At 35.8% G+C, this 19722-nt stretch overlaps 1 protein-coding gene across 1 annotated transcript in view; it reads left to right on the top strand.

The window, feature by feature from the left end:
- Nucleotides 1-19722, top strand: part of LOC107704844 (receptor-type tyrosine-protein phosphatase U) — a 177156-nt gene that overhangs the window by 68557 nt on the left and 88877 nt on the right. Inside the window, exons 5-6 of the mRNA XM_016507867.1 lie at nt 7611-7686; nt 18782-18897. Of these exons, the coding sequence (XP_016363353.1) occupies nt 7611-7686; nt 18782-18897 (192 nt within the window). The remainder of the gene's footprint in view (nt 1-7610; nt 7687-18781; nt 18898-19722) is intronic.

Raw genomic sequence — 19722 nt, 5'->3', positions numbered from 1 at the left:
GTAACAGTCCAAAGAGAAAGGAAAAATTGAAATCGCATCATATGACCCCTTTAAAGTAAACACTATTGCCGGCCATTCAGGATTGAATTGAGAGTCCCAATTAAATTCCAGTTCATTTCATGGATTGACATTAAGTTATCAGTCATGATGCAGAATTAAATGTAAGTTATAAGAAAAAAATTACAGTGTGTATAATATATTGAATTTTTCAATATGAATTAACTATAAATGTCCACAAACTGTACTAATAATCAGTGTTTCAGTGATTTCTACTAGTACCATTTTCTTCTTCTTCTTCTTAATAATAATAATAATAATGACCAACAGAAATTATTATTATATTTACATTTTATTGTATAAAAATTAATGTATTTAAATTTTGATATCAATGTAATAAAGTTAGCTAAAAACCTTTTGCTTCACAATTTATGGTGCTGTTATAAGCAAAACAAAAATATATTTTGAATGCTCAGTTAATTGTTTTGATAGCATTGAACTATGTCAGCTGAGAATGACTACTTATCAGAGAATAAATAGGCATAATTAGTCAAAAGTAATGATGACTGTCAGACTAATGAAGCTCCTCTGTTGTGCATTTGAATCAGTGTTGGGCTTTTAGGAGCTTCGTACACAGAAACAATGGACAGAGTATCTCTATACATGTAAAATGAGGCCTGTCTCTCATGATATGATGGGCCCCTATGTTTATGTGACACGAGATACCATATTTCCTCCTGTCTGCCGTGTCTGAACATCAATAGAGAGAAAGGGGATGGAACGAAGGAAAATTGAATAGAGAGAGATGGGGAGCGATCGGAGAATGGAAACAGGGAGGAATCACCTTGAGTTTGAAATACTCGAGTTGAAATCTCCCCCGTCTGCCATGCTCGCTCATATATTTCTGCTGTTATTGGTGAAGGTGTAATAGATAGTGGGAACTTGTTATCAAATATTAAAGATGTTATCTGGCCTGCCAAGACTGCCAAAAAGATTCTAGCTTCAGCCCGTCCGTACCTTTCCCTCAGTATATCGTTCTCTCTCTCGCTCACTTCTGTCTCTCACGGGCTTCCAATTAAATTCACATCACACAACAAATCTGCATCTGTGTATTTCTCTCTCCGCCACGTTGCACAACAAAGCTGAAGCTACGAAAGAGTAATTGAACCTGACACATTCTTAAGAAAAGGCACGAGAGTGTAAATAATAAAAATTGATGGTGGGTAGAAGAAAGAAACGTAAGATATAAGAAGACATTAGGTCAGACCCATTAATAATAATAACGTAGATGAATAAAAGGCATTCCACCAGGATGAATTAATTGCTTGAGCAGTCAGGATAGAATGCATTTCATTTTGTGCTTTCGAGTCTCATTATTTTGATCTTGTCTTGTTTTTGTATGTTGAACCGTCTTTTGTCACCGAACCATGGAGTCTGTCATACCTGGAAAAAGTTATTTGTTAGTATTTTTGCCTTTCCTCATGATGACTTAGTTCTAGAGCCGAACACAGATTTTTTGAATGGCCTTGAGAGAAAGATTATTTTGGATCCAACCAGCAGAAGCTAATTGGACCAAACTAATCAGCCAAACCTCAACCCGTTGGTCAGGATTGAATAATTCTGAGGGGAGTGTGTCCTTGTTAGAGAGCCTGGTTTGTTTGTGTCTGTCCTCCTTGATTGCGGTCCTTCACATCTTCTCTCTCTCTCTCTCTCTCTCTCTCTCTCTCTCTCTCTCTCTCTCTGTCTGAGCGTCATGGCCTAATGGTTAGAGAGTCGGACTCGTAACCCAAGGTTGCGAGTTCGAGTCTCAGGTCCGGCAGGGATTGTAGGTGGGGGGAGTGAATGTACAGCGCTCTCTCCCACCTTCAATACCACGACTGAGGTGCCCTTGAGCAAGGCACCGAACCCCCAACTGCTCCCCGGACGGCGCAGCAAAAATGGCTGCCCACTGCTCCGGGTGCGTGTTCACGGTGTGTGTGTGTTCACTGCTGTGTGTGGGCAGTAAGGATGGGTTAAATGCAGAGCACTAATTCCGAGTATGGGTCACCATACTTGGCCCCATGTCACATGTCACGTCACTCTCTCTCTCTCTCTCTCTCTCTCTGACTGAGCTCCTCTCATTCCTCTTCTAGTCAACCAGACATGTGGATTTTAGAATTAATATAAGCAATCTAACGTAGCTAACGTAGCTCGGACACGTAACGTAACGTGTCATTTATTGTTTGAAAATCTCAACTTTGTTTCACTTGCAAAATATAGTTAGATAAAATCAGGCCCAATGTATTGTAATTCTGCTATTGGGAATGAAAATATTATAATGTAATTATTTATAATATTTTTAAATTAGATTTCACACTTTTTAACCAGAATGATTGTTGGTTATTTAATAATAATAATAATAATAATAACAACATTTTACTATTATTATTATTATTATTATTATTATTATTATTTCATAATAGAGTTAAGAATTGTTGGTCATTCTTTAGGAATGACATTTATGGACACTAAACATTTTTGTTAAAAGGTTATATGAAAAAGTAAAATCTATTGATCTCTAGTGATGTTTATTTCTGTACATTGATTGTATTTATGTATCTTTCTGCCTTGTTAATGGGAAACGAGGGCTGTCAAATCGATTAATTGTGATTTCTTAAATATATACATATGTGTTTATAGTACACACTCGTTATGCAATCACAAACTTTTATTTTGGATGTGAATAATCGTGATTATTTGATTTGACAGCCCTATTGGAAAAAGATACAGACGCATACCTCTACTGTTTTGAACCAATAATCCATTGCTGTGATAATTCTTGCTTATAGAAGAAATATAGAGACGGTTGTGTTCTTAGCAGAGAAACATAAGATTCGACTCAGCCTTGCATTTCCATACCCAGAAAGCCTCCTCACTCTTTTTTATGTCCATCATAAATCAGAGACATTTGTTCCAAGTATATATATTCTCCAGGGGGGAACTAGCCACTGATTAGAATAAATGTGATATGGCTAGAGGAGTTTAATAGTGTAAGAGTGCCTCCGTAGAAATGTGTGATTTTGTCTTTTGTTTCGGAGAGCTGATGGCATGTGAGCAGCGGCACACCCGTGCAATGGTGGGGAAAAGTCGAAAACACATTTCTGAGTAATCTCCCCTTGCATCATCCTGCAGGTCTGGTGTCAGTTTATTGTGGTTATATGGCAGTCCTTTTCAACAGGAGATTAAAGTTGGGTTTCCGAGCCTGAGCCAGCACTGGCTGTATATCCTGCTGTCTGGAGTTGCTTTCCTTGTCTTTTCCCGCAAAGCACGTCGTGTTTTTTAGATCCCAATCAGAGACTTCACATCCATCTTCACGTATGTCGGCACCGATGGAGGTCAAGGCAGGGTTAGGAAGATGAAGTCATGCTGTTCTTTGATGAAATAAGAGGCTTCTGACAGACTGGAATGTTCTTCTGACCAGGTGACGGTGAAATTGAACGTGGAACGAACGTCAGTACCATGACAGCTCTGAGAGATATTGCTGTCAACTATGAGCGACGGCTGCAACACATACAAATCCCTTTACAGCGATTGCAACGTTCCCTAGTAATTTTTGGGCAAAGGATGAATCAGGTTTCTTCAACTTTAGGTGCATGTACACTAATTCAATTAATTCTTTAAAAAGAAATTAATACTTTTATTCAGCAAGGATGCATTACATTGATCAATTTAATAAATTTAATAATAATAATAATAATAATAACAACATTTTACTATTATTATTATTATTATTATTATTATTATTATTTCATAATAGAGTTAAGAATTGTTGGTCATTCTTTAGGAATGACATTTATGGACACTAAACATTTTTGTTAAAAGGTTATATGAAAAAGTAAAATCTATTGATCTCTAGTGATGTTTATTTCTGTACATTGATTGTATTTATGTATCTTTCTGCCTTGTTAATGGGAAACGAGGGCTGTCAAATCGATTAATTGTGATTTCTTAAATATATACATATGTGTTTATAGTACACACTCGTTATGCAATCACAAACTTTTATTTTGGATGTGAATAATCGTGATTATTTGATTTGACAGCCCTATTGGAAAAAGATACAGACGCATACCTCTACTGTTTTGAACCAATAATCCATTGCTGTGATAATTCTTGCTTATAGAAGAAATATAGAGACGGTTGTGTTCTTAGCAGAGAAACATAAGATTCGACTCAGCCTTGCATTTCCATACCCAGAAAGCCTCCTCACTCTTTTTTATGTCCATCATAAATCAGAGACATTTGTTCCAAGTATATATATTCTCCAGGGGGGAACTAGCCACTGATTAGAATAAATGTGATATGGCTAGAGGAGTTTAATAGTGTAAGAGTGCCTCCGTAGAAATGTGTGATTTTGTCTTTTGTTTCGGAGAGCTGATGGCATGTGAGCAGCGGCACACCCGTGCAATGGTGGGGAAAAGTCGAAAACACATTTCTGAGTAATCTCCCCTTGCATCATCCTGCAGGTCTGGTGTCAGTTTATTGTGGTTATATGGCAGTCCTTTTCAACAGGAGATTAAAGTTGGGTTTCCGAGCCTGAGCCAGCACTGGCTGTATATCCTGCTGTCTGGAGTTGCTTTCCTTGTCTTTTCCCGCAAAGCACGTCGTGTTTTTTAGATCCCAATCAGAGACTTCACATCCATCTTCACGTATGTCGGCACCGATGGAGGTCAAGGCAGGGTTAGGAAGATGAAGTCATGCTGTTCTTTGATGAAATAAGAGGCTTCTGACAGACTGGAATGTTCTTCTGACCAGGTGACGGTGAAATTGAACGTGGAACGAACGTCAGTACCATGACAGCTCTGAGAGATATTGCTGTCAACTATGAGCGACGGCTGCAACACATACAAATCCCTTTACAGCGATTGCAACGTTCCCTAGTAATTTTTGGGCAAAGGATGAATCAGGTTTCTTCAACTTTAGGTGCATGTACACTAATTCAATTAATTCTTTAAAAAGAAATTAATACTTTTATTCAGCAAGGATGCATTACATTGATCAATAGTGCCATTAAAGACATTTATAATGGTACAAATGAAATCTATTTCAAGCTGTTCCTTTGAAGTTTCCATTCATTAAAGAATCCTGAATATATCACAGCACAGCTGGTTTTAACATTGACAATACTAAAAACTGGAGTAATGGCTTCTGAAAATTCAGCTTAGTCATCACAGGAATAAAATTAATTTTAAAATGTATTAAAATAGAAAATGGTTGTTTTAAATTGTAATAATATTTCAAAATATTACTGTTTTTATTTCTTTTTTTTGACTTCTTTCTTTTGACTTTTTTATTAAAACAACTTTTTTCCCTTCATTTTGTTAAATTAATATCCCATTTAAATGTCTTTGAAAGCTTTTTTCATCTCTTCATCATTTACTTTTGCTTATTCTCATTTTCCTTTTATGCATTGATTTGATTGTTTTACCCTAGAGCACATCTTTCAGCCTTGAAATATGAAAATGCATCTAAATAATAATTACATAAAAAAAAAAAATGTAATATTTATTGTGAGAATACTAAACGTCATTTCTAAGTTAGTGTACTTGTTTACCAAAGGGACAATGTGTGGTCAGTGGTCAGTGAAGAGCTTAAAATGAAATATCAGACGTGTAAAGAAAGCAGAAATTTCAAGCCAAATATTGTAATAATTGTGTGATTTTATTACACAACACTAGTGATTGTGTTGTTCCTTTTCGTCATTCTGCTTTTGGGTTATCATCTTTCTCAGTGAAAGCTATTATTCACTGGAACACTCTACCAGAAGACATAAGGATGTGCACATCTATTGACATGTTTAAATTAAAACTAAAATTTTATTTAAAAGCGATTCAAATCTGTAAACACTGATATAGTTGTGGTTTAACTGAACGTTATTGGTATATATTTATTTTTTTTGGCTCTGATGGGATGTGTATAAGTATTACTGTATTGTATGTGTTTGTTATTTTGTTTTTATGTTTATCTGTGATTATGATTACCTGCCAAGGGACCGCGGATGAAAACTAGCCATTGGCTAAATTCGGTGCAATGCATGAAATGGAAACATTTATGTTAAAATTGTACATGGTCCCTTTTCAAATAAAGTTTAATAATAATATCACAGATTTGCAGAATACTATTATTATGCATAGTTTCCAATTAAGCTGTGATTTTGTCACATTTGGCAAAAAGTGTGAAAGTAGTTTTTCATTGTGTTTAGAATACAAACTGTGAAATTTGCCTCATCAAGACAAAACAGTCAGCCAATTTATTCCTGAACGTTAAAAATGGCTGTTTCCATCAAGTACAATTCATCGTTTGAGATGACTTTAAGGGGAAAAAATGACAGCAATGATACATGTCCACTGTTAGAAATTAAATAAATAATGTGAACAGTTAAAAACATTTAAGAGAGTTTCTGAAGTTGAAGAACCGCCCTTTTATGACTGAAAACACAACATTCGGTCATAACTGTGATTTGCTTGGTTACTAGACAGTAAACAAAAATACTTTCTTTTTTTAAAGCAATAACGTCAAGCGTGGGCAGCCAAGCAGACCACTGTTGTGAAGAGCAAACATGGCCTCCATGCTCTCAATGTGTAATAACATCTCATCACTGTCGTTCGCACAATATTGATTTGATTTCATTACACTGGAGCGACCGTCCTTTGCTCATAGCCTTTGGCGAGTGTGGAGACTCTCTCCAGGTCCCCAGGGACTCGTGCCCCTTACGCTCACATTATGAGCCCGTGTGTGTATGTGTGTGTGCAGCATGCCGAATGAGAGCCATGTGTCACAGTGCACGAAGGCCTCCTTATGAAGCCATTATTTCCTGTAGGCCTCAGGGGCCCTTAGTGAAGTTGGCATCTATTTTCTCTCTCTTTCTCATTCTCTTTACTTGCTTTGACATCCTTTTTCTCGTTTTCTGTTCTCTCAATGACTGTCAAAACTTTTTGCAAAAGGAAAACTGAAAACTGAACTGAAAAAGATGCAAAATGCCAAAACGATGAATTATGTGTTTTGCTTGCTTTCAACGTGGTTGACAGTATCGTCCCTGTTTGCCTTGTTTTCTCTTATTATTTCTTTTAATTCATTATTTCATTAATGTAAGCTTAATGAAGCACGATAAAAATGTCAGACAATAGTTAAAATCTAGAGCAGACAGCCCATTAAAACACTTTTTGTGAGTTTGATTGAAACTATTATTATGGTGTTTAATAAATACCACTTGGTGTTGATGAATATAAAAGGCATCACTCACTAAACCAAAAATGTATGTATTTACACTGTACATTTTAAATGCACTGCAACAATATTTTCTTATTTACCATCCAAACAGCCTTAAAACAAGATGCAAAGTGGTTTAAGATGATAAGGTTTGATTTTATTGGACTAATTGAACAAGACTTGACTTATATCTTGAATTAAGTGTATTTTCCCCATTAGCAAGACCAGAATATTAATTAAGAAGATGGTTTTCTGCTCTGTACCATCATTGTAATTTCACTACTTTGTGCAAATGTTAAAACACTCTGATTTTAAAGCCCAAATACATTTCTGCAGGTCATGTTCTCCTCTCTTTGTATTTTAAGATATTGCTGGAGGCGACTGTGGACCGCAAAGGCTACATTGCAGTTGATGACATACTCCTGTTGAACTACCCCTGTTGTGAGTAGCACACACCTGTCATTATAGTGTGGGAGTGTGTTTAAACAGTGTGAAAATGTGAAGGACTGTATAAATGCTGGGATCACATTAGCCTTTTCGTGGATGTAATATTGTTGTCTATCTATGCTATTTTGAGCCAATATGCTGGAGTAAAAAAAGAGAAAGGGATATGTTACGCATTAACCATTATTGCGAGTCTTAAGGTAAAAATAGCATTGCTAGCATTATTACTCCTAGAAGAGAAGGCATTCATAAATTACAGCAAGAATAAATTGATGAAACTTCGTGTTTATGAAAGAGTGGCCAATATTTGGCCATTATTGCCATTGGTCCTGAAAGTAACCTGCTTGTATCAATGATTAAGACAAGTGTAAATATTTGTATATACTGACATTATAACAAGAGGACCGGTCTTTACATTCAAATACTGATACCAAATGTTTTTATTAGTAATTGTCTTATTTATTGTGAAAATTAATGTTCGAAATAAACTTCACATTTGAGGATCTGAAAATTTAAACAGAAAGAGCTGACATAGACAGAAACGTCACTGTATTACTATACAGCATACTATATATAGTAAAGGCTCATAAATGTGACATTCATTATAATGTTTTTATGTGAAGATTGTTTTAAGTCCACTTAAATTATAAGTTATAATGTTTAATATTTAATGTTCTGTAACAGTTTAGGCTTAAAATGTATTGCACAAATTTTACTCTAAAGCTGAATGGGTATATTTACTCATTTTATCCACAGAAATCGATAAAAATACATCAGTATAAGTACTGCTATCTGTGATACCCATTCATAATTCATAGTAAATAAGTATTTAAAATAGACTGCCTTAATGCTGCTTCTACGATAATTTGAAGATTCAATGTAAAAATATATTTATTTACAAATTTTAATTTTAGGTGTGATTAATCATGATTATTTACAGAAAAAAAGTTTTTTTTTTAATCAATTGACAGCACTAATATATAATATCATTATAATTAATTGTTCAATAAATGCATATTACCAGCATGCAGTCTAGATATTGGCATCAACCATTGTCAAAATCCAGATAGTTCAACCACTAGTTTATAGAAGTTTTTCTAACATGAAACTCACTTCTTTCAGCAGTGACACATCGAGATTTACATTGCTCTCATATACAGTACAACTTTCTGAAGTACATTTTTCTATGCAGGTCCAGTTCCATACAGATTCTCTTGATGGATCTGTAAGCACACATAATTTGGATATCAAAGACATTTTTGTACCCAAATTCACCTTTCATCCTTGTTTCAGTCTCTACACTGGCTTTTGGCTTTTAGCTCAGCATGGTACAGCTACATTGTTACTTTGATGATGAAAAGATCTAGTTTCCATCTTGTGTGAAAAGTCTCAGGAACAATTTTTTACGGCCCCGTCACAATTCATTCCAATTTTAAGTCTGCTTTATTAGCTTATACAAAATATGTAGCGTGATTTTGTAACATGAACAATTCATCAGTGCAAAGTTCAAAAAAGTTTGTCGTTTGGATAATGTTAACCAATAGCCAAATAATTATTTAGTCAACTAAATTAGACACGTAACAGATTAGTAAGATCTTTTTAAGCAAGTCTCCATTTGCACTCCATTGAGGTATATCAGCTAGGGGTGTAAGAAAATATCGATACATATGAGTATTGCAATATTTTGTTTGGCGATACTGTATCGTCAGTCTCTACACTGGCTTTTGGCTTTTAGCTCAGCATGGTACAGCTACATTGTTACTTTGATGATGAAAAGATCTAGTTTCCATCTTGTGTGAAAAGTCTCAGGAACAATTTTTTACGGCCCCGTCACAATTCATTCCAATTTTAAGTCTGCTTTATTAGCTTATACAAAATATGTAGCGTGATTTTGTAACATGAACAATTCATCAGTGCAAAGTTCAAAAAAGTTTGTCGTTTGGATAATGTTAACCAATAGCCAAATAATTATTTAGTCAACTAAATTAGACACGTAACAGATTAGTAAGATCTTTTTAAGCAAGTCTCCATTTGCACTCCATTGAGGTATATCAGCTAGGGGTGTAAGAAAATATCGATACACGTGAGTATCGCAATATTTTGTTTGGCGATACTGTATCGATTCTCAAAAACGGAATATCGATATTTAAAAAAAAAAAAAATCATGCAAGATTCATGGCAGTTGTTTCGTTTTGAGTTTATATCCTAACCGCTAGATAGCAGTCTTCATCTCTGAACTTAAACAATGACAGGAAATACTAGCATTAGGGCACGCCACTAATGTTAGCGTTAATATGCTAGTAATGGAGGATGAAAGAATTTTTCCAGTTCCTGTTTCCGTGTGCAAAGCTGAAGTGTGGCTTCATTTGGGCTTTTGTGGTAACATCCACCTTGGGACCATGGCGCGGGCGCCGCCTCGGTTCCACCGCTTGCCACGTCCCGAAAGAGCTTTCGCACGGGTCTACAGCTTTCTCTCGTGGTGGGGGCATTTTGTGCAGTTAGGGCAGTGTTCGCGTCGCGGTCTCGGCGATTCCACGTGGAACATAAATACAAACTGAAAAACTTGTGAAATCCAAGTGGAAAGATTCTGAGAATGTTTAACATCTGTATTTATTTTATTGTTTTAAAATTGTTTTGTTTTCTTTAGAAATCCTGCAAGCACTTTATTTTTCATTGATATTAAGCAGATGTAATTTTTTTGTTCAGATCAAATTGTATCTGTACATTGTATTTACAATACAATGTATCTGTAAATTGTACATACATTGTATGTTACAATTGTAAACTTAAAATGTGAACCTTTAAAGCAGGGTCTAAAAAAATATATGGTCTTTTTATAAAATACATATTATACATTTAACTAAAGGATCCTGCAAGCACTTAAATTTTTCCCCCTTGACTCGTACTGCACAAAAAGTGGTTCAATAACGTTGAATGTTACAGGGACTGATTATTGCAAATGCCGATCCCACTTTATTCTGGTTAAATAATTTTATTTATTTTATTTATTTATTGCTAAGGTTTGCATATGGTGGTGTGTTCTTTATGATAGCTTTCCTAAAAATATATCCTATTCCTAAAATAAGATATATCCCAATATATCGCCTTGCTTACAGTATCGCAGTGTATCGCAACATATCATATATCGCAACCCCTGTATCGTGATATGTATCGTATCGCCAGATTCTTGCCAATACACAGCCCTAATATCAGCTAGTTCAGTTATTTTTATGCTGGTGCTGAGATAGCCTGCTAGCTGCCGGACATGGTAGAAAACAAACAGATCAATGTAGGGAGGAGTTGTTGTGAGGGAGTGTAGGATGTGTTTGGCTCTCCAGTGCTGTGGAGACACTGAGTGTATGGAGCTGTGATGTCTTTTACTGCCGAGGGGGAGAGTAGAAATCCTTTAAACATCCCTAATACAGCAGAGCTAGACATCTGATTTTATATACTGAGTGTAGACTGGAAGTTTATGTTGTAATGGTTAGTAGTGAAGACTGGTGTTTATTAAAATATTTTTTATGTCTGATTTAAAGAAATGGTAGAATTGGATGTCATGCGATTTGTATTTTGTTTTAATTTTTGGTGATTGCTTGTCGATAAGAGATGCAATCGATTAAAGCTATCGATGGTAAAACGGAATATCTATTTAAAAAAAAAAAACAAGATTCATGGCAGTTGTTTCGTTTTGAGTGTATATCCTGACCGCTAGATGGCAGTCTTCATCTCTGAACTTAGACAGTGACAGGAAATACTAGCATTAGGGCACGCCACTAATGTTAGCGTTAATATGCTAGTAATGGAGGATGAAAGAATTTTTCCAGTTCCTGTTTCCGTGTGCAAAGCTGAAGTGTGGCTTCATTTGGGCTTTTGTGGTAACATCCACCTTGGGACCATGGCGCGGGCGCCGCCTCGGTTCCACCGCTTGCCACGTCCCGAAAGAGCTTTCGCACGGGTCTACAGCTTTCTCTCGTGGTGGGGGCATTTTGTGCAGTTAGGGCGGTGTTCGCGTCGCGGTCTCGGCGATTCCACGTGGAACATAAATACAAACTGAAAAACTTGTGAAATCCAAGTGGAAAGATTCTGAGAATGTTTAACATCTGTATTTATTTTATTGTTTTAAAATTGTTTTGTTTTCTTTAGAAATCCTGCAAGCACTTTATTTTTCATTGATATTAAGCAGATGTAATTTTTTTGTTCAGATCAAATTGTATCTGTACATTGTATTTACAATACAATGTATCTGTAAATTGTACATACATTGTATGTTACAATTGTAAACTTAAAATGTGAACCTTTAAAGCAGGGTCTAAAAAAATATATGGTCTTTTTATAAAATACATATTATACATTTAACTAAAGGATCCTGCAAGCACTTAAATTTTTCCCCCTTGACTCGTACTGCACAAAAAGTGGTTCAATAACGTTGAATGTTACAGGGACTGATTATTGCAAATGCCGATCCCACTTTATTCTGGTTAAATAATTTTATTTATTTTATTTATTTATTGCTAAGGTTTGCATATGGTGGTGTGTTCTTTATGATAGCTTTCCTAAAAATATATCCTATTCCTAAAATAAGATATATCCCAATATATCGCCTTGCTTACAGTATCGCAGTGTATCGCAACATATCATATATCGCAACCCCTGTATCGTGATATGTATCGTATCGCCAGATTCTTGCCAATACACAGCCCTAATATCAGCTAGTTCAGTTATTTTTATGCTGGTGCTGAGATAGCCTGCTAGCTGCCGGACATGGTAGAAAACAAACAGATCAATGTAGGGAGGAGTTGTTGTGAGGGAGTGTAGGATGTGTTTGGCTCTCCAGTGCTGTGGAGACACTGAGTGTATGGAGCTGTGATGTCTTTTACTGCCGAGGGGGAGAGTAGAAATCCTTTAAACATCCCTAATACAGCAGAGCTAGACATCTGATTTTATATACTGAGTGTAGACTGGAAGTTTATGTTGTAATGGTTAGTAGTGAAGACTGGTGTTTATTAAAATATTTTTTATGTCTGATTTAAAGAAATGGTAGAATTGGATGTCATGCGATTTGTATTTTGTTTTAATTTTTGGTGATTGCTTGTCGATAAGAGATGCAATCGATTAAAGCTATCGATGGTCGATTAAGCAGTTTAACTTTGGGCTGTGTGTGGCTCATGTGCAAAACACGTGAACACTCACGTGGCTGTGAGTGACGGTGACGGGGCTGGATCTGTGGCGAAAATAATTCACTAACTTACAAATTACGCTTTTAATGTGATCCAAACTTTAAAAGTACATTAAAACAGAAACAATACAAAGTTCTTTTGTATTGAAATGTAATAACTAAGTCATGTTTAATTATAATTTCCCCAGATAATTGTTTCATATCGGACTTTGCGCTTTGACAGGGCTGCGGGATATTAGCAGGACAGATATATATAATTAATTCCTACAACTTGTTAATTCATTCCTACGACTTATTAATTTGTGCCCACTGTCCATATTTCCACATTTCAGAAAACCCATGATTTAACTAAAATGAGTGAACGAATTAAGTCATAGAACAAATTCTTAATTCATGGCCACGAAATCTTTAATTTACCCCCGCATGCTTACCACAGTAAGAGGTGCGAAAACAGTGATTAAAAGTGCACGACAATAAAATAAACCTGCAAAATTAGAGGGTGAGACAGTGAGGATTTGGGAAAAGAAACCATAAATATGATTCAAGTCGTGAAAATTCGTGACCAACTGGCAAAACCGAACACAAAGACTTTAAGGCTTTAAATGTATTTTTACAGATCGGGCTCGGGTCGGACTCGGGCTCATTTAGCTTCTCTCCTTTTATTGTGTCCATATCCGCGCAGAGCACACATAGGCTACTGTATTAAATATTGTTGTATTGATTATATTATAAATCATTTACATCGCCTACGCATAAAGTCCATAAATTACACTGAGCTCCCTCACTGTCTGGTCAGCTCTTCAAACCTGCTGCAGCGGCAGCTTTTCCCAGTTCAGATATCAGGGCTGTTATTGGTCCGTTTACGATCGGATACCTTTATTGGCTACTGAAGTGCCGTCAAAGGTTTGAATATAAATTCAAATTGTGGGTGTACTCTGTAACGAACTATGATATAAAAGTAACAAAGTAGATTATTGTGCTTAATTTGTATTTAAGTACAAATAAATGTACAGCTTTAAATATATACTCAAAAAAGTACAAGTACCCGAAAAACTACTTAATTACAGTAACGTGAGTAGTTGTAATCTGTTACCTCCACCACTGCGTATTTTAAGTTGTTTCCAATGCAAGTGATCGCGCCGGCGCCTCCGTGTCCTGCAAAGCGCGCTTTAGCTCCTCTCCGCACAAACGATTGGATATACGTCTAACAGCGCACATTTATATAGGTTAAACATTTAAACTAACATTGTGATATGCTTGAACTGTTTCTTTAGAATAGGGAACACTTATTCACTATTAACTACGACTTTTCCCTCAATAAATTCCTAATTTGCTGCTTATTAATAGTTAGTAAGGTAGTTGTTAAGTTTAGGTATTAGGTAGGATTAGGGATGTAGAATAAGGTCATGTAGAATAAGGCATTAATATGTGCTTAATTACTACTAATAAATGGCTAATATTCTAGTAATATGCATGCTAATAAGCAACTAGTTAAGAGACCCTAAAATAAAGTGTTACCAATAGTTTTATATCTATAGATTTTATTTTTGGCAAGTCGTGATGATTTGAGAAGGCTAAATTGAGCAAACATAGGCTATGATCATCTTACTGTCTGCCGCTGGCCGCTTGGTCGTTATTTTGAAAAACAAAAACTTACATTTAACGAACAAAAAATGCTCCAAACGTTTTTCTAAATTAACTTAATAAAAAAACTAAACAAAATATAATCACTTTATCATTACATACAAAACTGAACTATTTTAATAGCTGAAACAGTAGTAAGCTGTTTTGGGAGTAGGGAAAGAAAGACGGGCTCGGGTCGGACTCGGGCCAAGAATTCTGAAGAGCTGTCGGACAAGGGCTGGGCTAGGGTCTGAGCATCTCGGGCCAGGGCCTATATTTGAGGACGACGAGAGACAAATCTACTTCAACATATGCTGATAACGGTATATAGCTAACTGTTTTAATTTATTCCCTTACTATATATATATATATATATATATATATCATGTGGCCCGTACATAGTGGGAAAAAAAAATGAGAAGAAATGTATTTTGTGTTAAACAGGTTGTTTTTGAATGTCAGTGCTTGAAATAAAGCTTTTTATTTCATTGATTTTTATTGAATCATTTAGTGAATCAGGTGCTAGAACAATGCAGACTGTGCATGTAAATAAATGACACAGCGGATGCAATTCATTCTTAGTGAATTTTCCCTTATCTGACTGGCTTTTATTAAAACAAGCTGCCTCGTATGATAACAGCATGTCTGTATATTTGTTTGAGAGCTGCGAGCCTTTTTTAAGGCTAATTCAAAAGGCTCCGACAGCACAATTATCAACTGTAAATGTGCTGAAATGCGTTTTAGCGACCGGCTGATAGGGATAGGTGACATGCCGCAGAGATGCCGTCTTCGCTCAAAGTTAACAATCTTTTTCACAACCTCTGAGGGACATCTTAACGCTTTTAAGGTTTCATAAAACTGTAGTGATATTTATACATATTTAAATAGAGAAAACTGACAAAGTACTATTCGATGGTAATAAAGTGCAATTCCAAACAAGCAAATCAACAGATGCTGTGGTCATGAAAGCTCATCTCTGCTGAGTCTCCTAACACCCTCTTCCTTCGCCCCCCTCCCCACTTCCTGCAGGCGGCAGATGGCATCATCTAAGCCCCACTGTGCACATTAAATAATTAAAACTCTCATCAGGACCTGGACACACATTGTCGAGAGTGGCATTGCGCCAGACTGCGGAAATCACCATTTGGCAAGACAAGTCAAAAAGGAAAGGAAGGCAAAAAGAGTAGAAAGAGTGAGAAAGAGAGAAGATTTCTCTGTGATTTAAAAGAGGGTGTGGTTTCTTTACTTTTTTATTCTCCACACAGGTAAGGTTTTTTCTTTTTTTCATAACTTTAGTTTTGTGGTAACTGCAGTATGCAGTGTTTAAAGACTTTAGGATACAAACATAATATTTTAAACCTGTTTTGCTGCAGCACATAACAGATTTTCAGTCCCTTTTAATTTGATTTTTTTTTGCCTTTTGATTCATGTTGGCTCATAAAAACATGAACTGAACATCACACAGTGGCATTTCCACCGAACATGTGGCCACCTGTGGACTACAAACAATGTAGCCTGGGCCTCCACCTGGTTTTACAAAGAAGATAAATAATACAAGCTCAGGGTGGATGTACAAAACAGCATTCTCTGTTATATCAAACCTCATAACCTGTTTATCTGCTTTGATTGACAGATTTCAGATGTGTGCAGTGTGGGTAGGCGGTTTATGGTGATTTTATATACATCCTGCACAAGCAGGAAGCTGTTGCTGGAGAGGAGGAAAGCCCTGTGGTTACAGAAGGCAAAATGGTTTAGAACTCCAACACAGGCCTGCAAATCTAAGCAAGACAGCCTTGTTATGAAACCTACTGAAAGATTATTATGCTTCTTTTATCCAACCATTGATTATTTGATTGATTGGGAGTTTGCCAAAATTTAAACAAATGTACATTGGAGATTCATTGGAATGACGCAGACAAAAGATTTAATGGAAACTAAAGTCTATCATTAAAGGAGTAGGCTAGTTCACCCAAAAATTTAAATTTGCTAAAAAAATGTAAGTCTGCTGTTAAAAACATCACAAAAATCCACATGACTCCAGTCCATCAATTAATGTTGTGTAATAAACATATTTGTAATAAACAAATCCATAAAGACATTTTTTAAAACAGTTCTAAACAAATATGTTTGTGGATTTAGATGTGAGAAGACAAAGGGAAATGGACATTTTCACTGGAGGAAGTTTTATTATGGATTATGAATTGGTAGTTTAAAAGCCTTGATGGATTTGTTTATTACAAATGCGCAGGTTTTCACTTCACAAGACTTTAATTGATAGACTGGAGGGATGTGGATTTCTTGTGGATTATTATGATGTTTTTTTCAGCTGTTTGGACTCTCATTCTGACGGCACCCATTCACTGCTGAGGGTCCATTGGTGAGCAAGTGACGTAAAATGCAAAATTTCTCCAAATCTGTTCAGATGAAGAAACAGAAACAGAAAGTAAATTAACAGATAGATTACAACTACGCTATGTGGATATCCAAATTATATTGAAGCGGTATCCAACTTTTTTTGTTTGGATTTTAAATTTGCATTTTAATCTTTGATAAAATATGCATGCAGTTGTTATGTCGGAGCATTGAAAGTGAGTTTGTCTCTTATCACCACGCAAATAGAAACAGTTCAGTAGTTCAAAATTTTAAATTATACATAAACCATTAAGTAACAATCAGACTGTCAGATGTGCAGGGCTGGCTGCAGTTCCCATAGGAGCTCTTTGCTATCTGAGACTAAACAGTGTTAACTACCACATGAAGCTATCCATGTTGCCTGAGGGCCTTTTTACATCTGACACCCATTCAATGAACTGGTGTAAAGAAAGAAAGAAATCTAAAAAGTTTAATTTACGCATCCGCAACTAGAGCTAGTGTGAGCCAGATAGAGTACAGCCACAGTATTTATCTGTTTACCTTTTTTACTTTTTGCTCATGTCAACCTTCCTGTAGACTTGAATGAGTGGTGTCTCCTCCACCACCATCAGGCTCTGAAATTGGTTTCTTTATACGGAGTATTTTGCAATATATGTGCAGACTATGTATGTAATATCTCGACAGTGCTATGTCTCTTCATTGGGGTGTTTTTGTGCACATTGCATTGCATCTTGCAGCAATCCTGCACCTGTATTTTCTTGTGGGGATCAATAAAGTATTCCTTTATTTTTATCTATGCTATTTATCTACTTCTTTTTATCCTGTCTAATCCCCAATTCTATATATTCAGTTACAAGAAATATCTTCAAATGAATAGATATGACTTTTGAATTCAAAAGGTCATATTGCAGTTTAGTTGAACTGAGACCTTACAAAAATCGATTACGTTTAAAGGACCAAGAACCACGTGTGCTGGAGGAAGATCATCTAGACCTTATTTCATAGGATTCAAGTGTCTCACATGCAGGCAAGAAAGCATCCCATATGTGGAACAATTTCACAACGAGCCAATCAGACTGGAACAAATCAACATTTCTGGCCACTAAGAGATCGCCTCCTTGCGTTTGAAGTCCGCGTGAAACGACATTCGCAATGCATTTTACTTAAGAAATATGATATGTTTGAGTATTCAAATAGAAAAATGTAGGGCGGGACTTGATTGGATCATAAAAAGTGCCAGAATGGAACCAGTTGGTTCAGACGTGGAGTTGAAGAAAAATCTTTTCCATGTTCATATAAGAAACATGTATTAAGAAAGGCCAGTGTTGACTTTGAAACAGGTTAAACAGTGTAAAAGTGGGGTTTGTATCATTGTGGACTATGTTTAAAAGTTTGGGGTCTGTTGTTGTTGTTAATTTATCTTTTTTTCTGTGAATGTGAGTCTCTTGTTGTAGATATATCTGTTATTCTCTCTGTTTGATGTGTACTAAAACAGAAAATCTGTCAGAAAAAGCTTACATTTTTAAATGTTTTTGAAAGAAGTATATCATTAGCACCAAGGTTGCATTTATTCGATAAAAAATACAGACATAAAAACTTTAATATTATGAAATAGCATTACTGTTTTACATACATTTTAAAACATAGTTTATTCCTACAATAGCAAAGGTATATTTTCAGCAGTCATTACTACAGTATTATAAATGTCTTTACTGTCACTTTTAATTCATTGCTGAATAAAAGTATTAATTTCTTTAAATTATCTTTCTGATCCCAAACTTCTGAATGGTTTTGTATGGTAATAAATGGTTCTTTGCTTCCTCTATAACAAAGAGTGAAAAATTGAAGGGGGTCTGAATACTTTCCGTACCCACTGTATATATATATATAATTCTGAACTCCTTATGTTTTTGTGTTCAGATAAAGCCCCTCATTTTTCCCGTTTGGGGGATGTGGAGGTCAACGCTGGACAAAACGCCACTTTCCAGTGTGTGGCAGCTGGACGTCCCAATGAAGCAGAGAAGTTTCTGTTGGAGGTGAGTATACGGTAGATTTTTAGTGAGAATAATGAGGTTTTGTCAAATTCAGTAATAATCAGCCAAAGGCTAAAGTTGTGACTTGCTGCTAGTCAAACAAAATTATAGCACCAAACTGGCTCAAAGCACCTGAATGTTAATGTTTAAAAAGTACATTTTAGGAACACTTTTTTTCCAGATTGATTTGGTCTTAAAACTACCTTTGTCCCTCAGATGAGATCAGAAAGGCCATGTTTATAGAATCAGATTTCCTTCTCCTTGTCCTTTAGTTTTTTATCCAAAGTTTCACCAAAAACTTTTCGGAAAATTAGTTAACTGTCAATCTTCAAAGCAAAGCCATATAGAGCTAAACCGCTTCACCGTTCGCTATATAATAGTATTGTTCTGGGAGCATTTTTAGGCTGTAACATTGTGTTTGCAAGGAACATTTCCCACTGTCTTCGGAGAGCTGAAGTTTCTGGCATCAAAGGTGGAATTAAATCAAATGAGTGATTATGTCACATCAAGGTCAAGGACAGATGCCTGTGGTTGCAAGCTGTCACAGCAACACAAGATTCTGCAATAATCAATGTCCTCAAACCCTCTGAAGTGCTCATTCCTCCACTAAACACAGCAGGAGATATATATGACTCTACAGCTTCACTTCCGATTTATACGGACGTTTTCTTACTTCTGTCTTTAATCATGGATATTGTGCTCTGTAAATATTTATTTATTTTTATATATGGCATCCGTGGTCCATTACATGATGACATTTGGTGACCTGAATACGTTACAGTGTCTTAATTTCATTTAAATAATTGTTTGCATTTATTATGTTATTTT

This window comes from Sinocyclocheilus anshuiensis, unplaced genomic scaffold, assembly GCF_001515605.1.
Source record: "Sinocyclocheilus anshuiensis isolate Anshui unplaced genomic scaffold, SAMN03320099.WGS_v1.1 scaffold702, whole genome shotgun sequence".
NCBI classification, from domain to species: Eukaryota; Metazoa; Chordata; class Actinopteri; order Cypriniformes; family Cyprinidae; genus Sinocyclocheilus; species Sinocyclocheilus anshuiensis.
Note: the sequence above shows the minus strand (reverse complement) of the source record. Positions and strands in the feature narration are given on the sequence as shown.